General features: G+C 25.8%; 1 protein-coding gene across 1 annotated transcript; it reads right to left on the bottom strand.

The window, feature by feature from the left end:
- Window positions 1-8,051: 8,051 nt before the first annotated feature.
- On the bottom strand, window positions 8,052-9,728 carry LOC101497848 (large ribosomal subunit protein uL6m). The gene is made up of 2 exons (XM_027333234.2): window positions 9,553-9,728; window positions 8,052-8,636 (listed from the first exon to the last, which is right to left on the bottom strand). Exon 2 carries the CDS (start codon window positions 8,610-8,612, stop codon window positions 8,304-8,306), a length of 309 nt encoding a protein of 102 aa, XP_027189035.1. The 5' UTR covers window positions 8,613-8,636; window positions 9,553-9,728; the 3' UTR covers window positions 8,052-8,303.
- Between the last annotated feature and the right edge of the window lie 556 nt (window positions 9,729-10,284).

Genomic DNA, 10,284 nt, shown 5'->3' with positions numbered 1-10,284 from the left:
ACCACCTCTAACATTCATCCATTTTTATATATATTTAGATTCCATATGACACCAACCTCTCAATCTTTTTCACTTCACTGCCTTTCATCATCTATTAACCACACATGCTTTTTAGTAGGTTCTACTTTGCACCATTTTTGGGTGGATGCATGCAAAAAACTACCTACCTAGATCATCACCTATTCGATACCAACAAATTTTATAGTGTGTAAACATGTGATATCAAGGATTCAATTAAACTACATTTATCAAATATTTTAATAATAGAATTGCATATAATTGTCTCTATATTAAATTTTTAAGAGAAAAAAAAAAAGTTTAAATAAATAAGTAAAAAGGTTCGTTAGTGTTAATATGAATAAACATAATTAATACATTTTGTGACACACAAGATATGAAACTTATTTATCATATGATCCCACACGATTTTAAGATGATTGTAAAGCATGATACTTCCTTAGTTATAAAATAATTCAACTATTTAATCATTTTCACTCAAAAACTGTATAGATGAAATATATAATACTACTTTTATTAATATATTGTTAATATTATAAATATATAACAAAAAAATATTACGTTAAAAATAATATTAATTAAATGATATATTAAAAATTGAAATATTAATTATTTTAAGATAATTTTTTAAATAAATAAATTATTTTAAAACAGAGAGTAGTTTATTTTGAGAAGTCTGTTTTAGGTGATGAGAGTGGTGCGTGGTGAACACGAACTATGCATGCAAGAGGTGAGTCGCGTGGTGGATGGGTTTTAATCGTGATAGGCATTGTTTAAAGAGTACTAACTCTCAAAACGATGAATGTTCTAATCAACGCCTTGTCTTTTTATAAGATTCATACGATCATTAAAACTTGTAAATGTTACCCACATAAACTACCTAATCTGTCGTCATGTTTAAAGGAATTGAGATTTTAAAAGATTTATTTTATATATAAAACTTCTATACATTTTAAAAGACAATGTAAATTTTGAACGTCTAATAGGATTAATTTTAAAGTTCAATACATATTAATAATTGTTAGAAGAAATTTTAAAATACATCACTTATAAAGATAAGAGATAAAAATTAATTAAATTGAATATTAGGTAAAAGATAAAATACTAAAATTATATTTAACTCTAAATAATAAAAAAATAGGTTAAATAAGTTTTTAGTTCCATAATATTTTATTTTTAGTTCCTAAAAAAATCCATTTGCTTAGTCACTAAAGAATTTTTTATTCACTTTAAGTCTTTATTTAAAAAAATTTTGCAAAACATTGATACTTTTGGTCTTTAAAAAAAGTCTCTATAAAATTAAAATAAGAACTGAAACTATAAAATAAATTTTTTTAAGGACTAAATTTGAAATATCACAATTTTGTAAGGACTAAAAATATATTTAATCCTAAATAAATTAAATAGTTGAAAAATATATAAAATCAAAATAATTTTCTTAAGATATATTTAAAGTTATACTAGTCCTCAATGTCATCTCGATTAAATTTTTCAAAAATGCATTGAGAGAATCACCAACTCATTTTTATTTTGAAGATCATCATTATCACAATATATATTACTTTGTAGATTATATCACACACTTTAAAATGGAGTATCCACACCTTACAGCATAGCTAAAAATTAACGTTACTTAAAAAACTCTCCCACTCCACTAAAAATATTATAAGAAAACTTAACAACTACTATACTATCTATAAAATAAAATAAAAATTATTTTGATTATTTGATATTGTCTTTGTAATAATTATTTAAAATATCATTTTAAATGTGTGTTAAAAGTACAAACAAAATTATATTTTTTTGTAGAAATTAAAATCAATAAAAATAATAATTTTACTCGTACTAAGAAAAAAGAGAAGCAGAGAAGAAAAATACGTAAATGCGATAGAAAATAACAAAATAATAAATACATAAAATTTGAAAAAATTAATTTTTATGTAAAAAATATTTATATTTATGTTTCTCTAATAATATTAATGGTTATCTAATTCACAACTTTTCGAATCTAGTATTTAATTGAAGTTAAATATATAACAAATAAATGAAATGTAAAATATAGAAAATTGAAGGTGCTTAAAAAAAGAGAGAATAAGGAGAAACATAGGAACTAGGAAGGTTTCTTCTAATCCCCTCACTCTCTACTTTGTGATCTAGACCACATAAAAGTTGTGGCATATTTATGCCCACCCACAAATTAATCTTGTTATTTACTAACTATATGGCTAAATTCAAGCTCTCATCAATGAACCTAATGATTGCATTTATGGAATATTTTAATGAATATAAAAAAATAGTTGTAGTACAATAGTTGCTAACACGTCTTGCTTGAAAAAAGACACAATACATGTAGAGTGTAAGATAGAGGGTGTGATATATACATTTAGAGAGAGAAATGAAGGTAATGATTACTTTGGCTCAACGATTTGTACACGAGATGGTTAATTGAAGTGCAAGCCTGGAACCACGGAATCTGCGGTGATCTATTATGCTATTTGCTACTTACTACTTTTTCTATGTTCTTCTTTTGCATCACCACACATTTTATTCCATGGACTTCTTGTGCTACCTAGCTTCCCACTCTTTCTTTTCTTTCTCTTTATTTCTAGTTAAACAAAAACATACATTTTCATATTTTACTTTCCTAAATTCGCTTTGTAATATTAAGTCAATTTTTTTTTTTAGTATCATACTCAATTATTCATAGTTTTATTGTAATTTTGATCTTTATTTTTATTAATTCATAAAATTGGTAGTTATATTTTAAAATCAAACGATTTTATCATTTCTTTCAAGTTTTTTAACTAAAAAAAGTAGTAATTTAATATATATTTAATGACATAGTATATTTTAACTAAAAAAATAAGTTTTTTTAATTAGATGAAATAATTATTTATATATTATTAATTAAATAAAAATAAATAATTTTATAAGTTTAAATTGAAATATTTAAAAGATTTTATTGCAATTTTATGAACATTAATCATTGAATAATATTGTATCATATATCACGTATTTTAAAAGATATCACATTGTTATTTTTATCGAAAAAATTCAATAAAAAAACTAAAACTTTTGAATTCTAAAATATGATAAACAATTCTATAAATTAGTAAAAATAAAATACCAAAATGATAATTAAGTCTTTAATTACTCGGACAAGTTATCTATTTTATAAATTGAAAATTACAAAAAAAAAATTTAAATAATTAATGCCAGTCGCTAATTTTTAGCTCCAGATAATCAAACACAACATGAATACTTCAAGAGTAGTTAGGCCTATCAATAAATATATATATGTTAGGCCTTATGTTGTGTTGATTGACTTTATGAAGTGGTATGAAAGTGTTTATTAGCTACTTGGGGTCATATGGGAGCAATTAATGGACTTGAGTATTGTAGGATTTGTTGGCTATAGTTTTTCTTAAAGATTCTATAACCATGCTTGCTCGATTTAAATTATAAGCAAAATATATAATGATTTTTTTAATTACACTAAAATTATAAATTAGTTTTTTATTTTTTGTAATGGATTAGTTTATTAACATTTTTTTTGTCAAGTTCGTCTATTATATTTATAAATATTTATATTGATAATTTTAATTTCAATCCAATAAAATTGAAAATCCAAACTCTTTTAATTTTTTAATAAACTCGTATAATTTTTAAGCGGTTGATTGCAGTGATCTTAAGAACATACATCCTTAATTAATTTTTAAAAAAATAATTAAACATAATAGAATTAATGTGAGATACATATTAAGATTTTTAAAACTAAATATAATTTTTCTTTAATTTAGATAATAAAATCACATAAAAATTTAATTTTGTAACATTTACAAACATAATAACTAATTTATTATTAAAAAAATTAATTTTTTTAATATTTTTTGTATAATTTAAAAGATTACATCATCGTATACAATGTATTCTGCGTAAATTATACAAACTATTTACGTTAATATGATCAGAGCTTTGAAAAAAGTGAATTTTCTTTTGTAATGTTCTGTAAATGCGCAACTGATGTTGTTTGATTTATTAATTACATATTGTTTAGGATATATCCAAATCAGCGACAAAAAATAAAAATCGTCGTGCATGGTCTAATGATTTATCTTTTCTCCTTCTTCTTTTATCTCTCCGACCATGTGGAACATTTTAAGCAAAAATTCGTACTCAATCATTGAGTTCATGTGATTTCACTTACATGTAGATCTAATTTTGTAAAGGGAAAATATATCCCTAGATTGGTTACATTAAATCACATCACAGTAATAATTTGGTTACTTATATTTTTTTTAACACTTAGATTTTTTAATTTTAGTTTAATTTATATTTATTTTTTTAAAAAAAATTTATTTAGTAATTTAAATTTTATTTTATTTCACCGTTAGTTTTTAAATTATTTTAAATTATGTATACAGTCTGTTAAATTTAATTATTTTTTAAAAATTACTATTAAAATTTAATTTAAATAATATAGTGAGTTGACTATTTAAATCACTTTATAAATGCACAAAGTTAATGATATTGATTATACGTATGTCTAAATGATCGTAGAAAAATTAAAAAATATAAATCGTTTATAAAGTTTAATGACTGTTTTTAAATGATTAATATGAGTAATTAATCATGGTTGCAACTTCTGATAGAATTTTTAATGATAATGTATTTTTAATTGTACAAATTATTGTTTAAAATGAGATAAATGACTAACAAAATAAATATAATATATAATTTAAAAGACCCAAATAAAAATGAAGTTAAGTTTTAAAAAATCTTTATATTATAAAAAAAAACATAAAAAAATTAAACTATTACTTCAGTGAAGCATAAATACCTCTCGTAATGTATTATTTTTTCACTATAATATAACCTTGCCTAAAAAGAACAGACACCTATTCTCGTATTGTATATTTTTAAAGACCAAAACTTATTCATCAATTTAATATAATAGATTATCCAAAGTCCAAATTAAACAATAAAACATTTCCAGTTTTTCAAGGATCAATTAGGTATAGGATGACAAATTTTGAGACTCAAAGTTGTCCTGCCTTTTTCGTAATTCGTACTAGTATTAGTTATATTAGTTTAACTATAGTTTACCGTTAGTTTTGTTGTAAATGAGTTTGTTAGTTATTATTTTTGTAGATTGTAACACTTCTTCAGATATGACTGCACCTGCGACTATCAACCTAATTTAAAAGTACATTTAGATTATGTGTTAGTTTGAGTTTTTTCGAAACTTAAATTAGGGATAGAATTGAAGTGTTGATATCCGAATTCAACCGTTAGTAAAATTATTTATTATTTTTAAAATTTTATATATACATGTTTATTTATTTTATTTAATATTTTTTATATACATTATAAATTTTGATTCTCTTTATAAATTTTTAATATTTTTTGTTTTATTATTGTCAAATAATAATTATTTATTACTTAATAATTATAATAATTATAATTTTAAAATTTATTATTTTATATAAATGAACAAGGTGGAGATGATAATGGGAAGTCCAAATTTCGAAACTATCAAAGAATAAAAACAGTTATGAATTTTCTAAAAAATTGAGAGTGGAACATAAAGGTAAAATTTGTTTATGCCGTTACCAACAACGTTAGTATAATACAGAATTTGACACAAATATAATACTTTCACATTTTATAAAAAAATAAAACATGACTCAATGGTATTATACGGTATTGTGTCTATATATATTTTATTAAATTTTGTGTTTCCATAATATTAATCAAATGTTATTTGCTTAACTCCTAATCCTATATCCATATAAACCCAATATATTTTATTACTTCATGCTCATTTTCTAACATAAATTTTCTATCAATTGTATCCGCAATATCATTCTTCACGTCATTCTTCAAATTGATGATAGTTTACTAGGTGACCATTAAATTCTGTCATGCATCACGATCTAAAAGTCCACTTACGAGTACTTCTTTTTATAGGGTACAACTACTCATCTTGTTAACTTGGAAATTTTTCGTTCAACTTCATTTTGATTTTTCTTTGCTCAACATTAAACCTTTTTTTTTTGCTTTTAATAAAAAAAAAAAGTTGATTTCAAAATTTATTTGTTCCTTTCACATGTACATTTTGGAAGTTATAAATGAAATCAACAAAAGGTCCTTCAAAATAAAAAATAAAGACAAGTATGAGTGACGTACGAGTATGAATATCTAAATACAAGTAGGTAGTAGTAGTGTCATAATCATATATTTTCTAAAGTACAAGTATAAATATCTAAATGATGTGGTTCCCTTCCCCAATTTAGATATAACTAAATGATGTGGTATAATTTGATATACGTGTAAAACTTTATTACAGAAAGAAAAGGCAGCTAAAAAGAGAAGCTAAAATATTGGACACTTTTTTTGGTTGAGAAATACTAGACAATATTATATGCAAATCTGGTAAGCCACAAAACTTAGTATTATCTATATTTAGTTGATATTGAGCTTTACATGAATGCATAGAGTGCATAAATATATTTTCACCAAGTAGTTTTCAAAACAAAGTTGTTATTGTAAATTTTCAAATTTTGATGGAGGTAGAAAATAAACTAAACTTTTTTTTGTTCTTTTGATAGAAAAAGTTAAGGTCCACTCAATGCTTAATTGGGCACAACATTGATGAATTTGCTCCACCATTGATATATCGTAGGATTAAATGAGGATGATACCCTTCTTAAATACAAAAAAAAAGAAAATACCAACCTTTATTTAAACATCAGATAAATTTTAGCTTTGAAATTTCATTATGCAACTAATTTGTACTTCTTTTATACTTTTGATTAAACTGTTTCGATGAACTTCACACAGATAAGTATACTATATATCTGCACACATTCTTAAGAACATGCATGCGTTGACAATGTTGGAGGTTTGTTTTTTTCCATTTTAAAATTTTGTGCCTAGCTAATCATTGGAAGGACTCAGATAATGAGGCCCAATTATTGACATCAACAATTTTTTTGCAGCTTGATGTGTGTAGTAAGCAAAACAAAACCAATACCCAAGAAATCATTCTGTGAAGGAAGAAATAATTATAGTGTATGTCTTCTTATTCTTCTGTACCTCCACTACTCATACTAGCTTCAACAAGGAAAATATATATTATTGAGACGGGGAATCTTAATAAAGAAATACCTTCATGATAAATGATTAAAAAAATGTGAAAACTAAAATCTACCTTCTAACCCTTGCTTCAGAAATATTATGGAGTATACTACTCCAGTTAATGTAGCTGGCTTACAAATACTTTATATTATTGTGCTGTTTGTACTTCAGGAAGTCATTGATTAGAGTATTAGACTCATGAAGGCACTATCTCAGCTAACTAAGAGAGCCAAACAAAAATAATAACTAATTATTAAAAAACAGATAATTCAAAGTCATATAGTACAATAATGCCCTGTTGGGTACAAATTACATGTTCATTGAACTTAAATGTGTGATTGGACTCAGACTTATCCACTTGAATTCATGTAAGTGAAAATAGCAGCAAATTTTTGTTTGACTTCTAAGTTAGATAAAAACATACAAGAACTAAGAATATGAAAATCAAGAACCACAAAAGCATCACTCTGATTCATCAAAAACTATGTCTGTGTGGTAGAAGTACATACATGTATGTCCAACACTACAAAAGCATAATGTGACCTGGTTCTTGACATCAAAATGTACCAAGCTTTAAGAAGAGCACATATCATCCACGGGATAAGATCAAATTGAAGCTTGTTATAATTCCCAAAATTTTAGAGATGTGCATGTATGCTTTAGTTGAGCGTCATGGACGTCTAATTTGAAAGAAAAACTAAAGAAGAGAGATTTAATCACAGATACTTTACTGGATCTATATGAAGAGAAATAAAATGTGCAATAGGTCTAACATTCAAAATGAACCACATAATACTAATATTTTAACTATCAGTATTAAGGAACAAAAAGAGAATGGTAAGAATCCCCACACCCAATACCCTTGGGACATTCTAAAGTAGCCAGACAAAAAATGAGTCATAATTTTATAATCTTATAAAATAGATAAAATGTCTCAACAAAGATAATCTCTAAATGATACTTATCAATCATATTAAAGCAAAAGAAAATGCTGTTATTTGAAACTTGATTATCCATGATGCTCTATTTAAGAATTCTAACACTGAAATTGTTCAAAGGCTAGAGGAAACAATTCTGCAAAGTCTAGGCAATAGCCAATATGCACCTGATTCGTAGACTTCATGAAATTGACTAAGATTATATGATCATTTAGACTTCTTTCCTTGTTTTTTCTTGATAACTTCATCAGTATACATTATGCCTTTCCCTTTGTAAACTTCAGGTGGCTTACAATTGCGAACAGTAGCTGCAAACTGATGCACCCTTTGCTTGTCTATTCCAGTACAACAAATTACATTGTTTTTGAAGCAGAAAACACGGACAGCAGGAGGTGCCGCTAATTCCACCTCGTGACTGTACCCCAATTTGAGATACAATAGACGCCCTGCAGATTCAGCTCTAGCTTTGTATCCAACACCCACAATCTTAAGAAAGCGAAAAAATTTGGCCTCCATTTTATTCCAAAGCAAATCAGTTTCCTAAAATTGACAGAGAACCAAAAATCATGGAAAACTAAAAAGTATAGATAAATGAATCAAATTGGAGGCAAGAAAATACATAAGAGAAAAGGTCGGCAATTGCATTCTATGTTGTATAGATAATGCGATACCTATTATAACATAAAATACATTTGTCATCATCTGGGAGCCATTGGAGACAGGCATACACAGGTTAAGTTATTGTATGCATAATGTAAGAGTTAATGTAAATTACTCTTGGCACTGACTCGTCTGGTCGAAGGCGTGTCGCGGTGTCCGACACTAACACGATCCTAACACGACACTGACACCTTGGTTACATTCAATTAATTCATTTTCTAAAATTATTACCGGTGTCTACTTGTCTGTAAGTCTGTTCTAGTGTCTTTTCTGGTGTCCGTATTAGTATTTGTGGTTCATAATTACTACACTGTGTTAAACATATCTATTATTGAAATTGCATAACCAAAGATGTCAATAAATAATTATGGTAACAAAAATGTGGGTACGTTATTATAGCTCAACTAGAACGCTCATTTTAAACCTACATTTTTTATTGTTAAAGAATGCTGGTACAGAGATTTGAAAACATTTGTTCAAGGTATATGTATCGATTTGTTAAATCAAATGGAAGCTGTGCACTCAATACATAATTCTTTGAAGAGCATATATAAATGCTATACATAAACTTAAACCTTCACTCGTTCTTGAAATGAATGAACTCATCTACCAAGATCATTCACCGTGTACTCAATAATATACTAAAATTTCAGCACTGCACCAGCGCAGAATCCCGGTGCGGAGTGCAATTATCCGGTGCGTTCGCGACTATAAATCGCGATGGAATCGCATCCTCGCGCGGTAGAGGAGAGGGGAAGAAAAATCAGGATAAATAAAATAGAGTTAAAAGGAGAACCTGGAGTTTCTCACTGTTGCTGGCGGCTGAGGACCAACTCCGACTGCGGTTTCCGGTGTCAGTGCGACTCCAACTTGTCTGATACAGCAATGGCAATTGAGTTTAATTGTTTTATTAGGGTTTTTAATTGAAAATGTGTTTAATTTTCTCAATCCTATCGGTTTTGTTCTTTTATCCCAAAAATATATTCACGGTCTTTAATACATTGATTTTTTTTATATATAAATATAATTTCTCAAACTCATTTTGGCAGATGGCACAAATTTAGATGGAAAAAAAAAACATAATCACAGTCCAGTAAAAATAAATTGTGAGGAGTTATAAGACTGTTTCGCAATTTAGGGGAGTTGGAAAGACGAGTTGAGTTCAATTTTTCTTTAGTAAAATTTAAAATTAAATATAAATATTGATTATTTTTAAAATATTTGTATACAGTTATTTTTAAAAATAGTTGTTTTTGTATTAGATAATTGTATAAAATAATTTTACACTGTCAATACATAATATGATTTTTTTTAGAAATTAAGAAATATAATTACTTAAAAAAAAGAAATATAACTAATTTTACAAAAAAATGACTACTAAATTTACCTTCTGTTGATAATAAAGAAATTTAACAATGTATTTTTTAACACAACTTTCAAAGCATTTTTTTATTAATTGAGATTTATATAACTAATTAAATTTTATATATTTAAAAATGTGTTGCTATCAATTTTATGAAGGACATAA

The sequence above is a fragment of the Cicer arietinum genome, chromosome 4 (assembly GCF_000331145.2).
Source record: "Cicer arietinum cultivar CDC Frontier isolate Library 1 chromosome 4, Cicar.CDCFrontier_v2.0, whole genome shotgun sequence".
Classification (NCBI taxonomy): domain Eukaryota; kingdom Viridiplantae; phylum Streptophyta; class Magnoliopsida; order Fabales; family Fabaceae; genus Cicer; species Cicer arietinum.
This window is presented reverse-complemented; position numbering and strand designations above follow the sequence as displayed.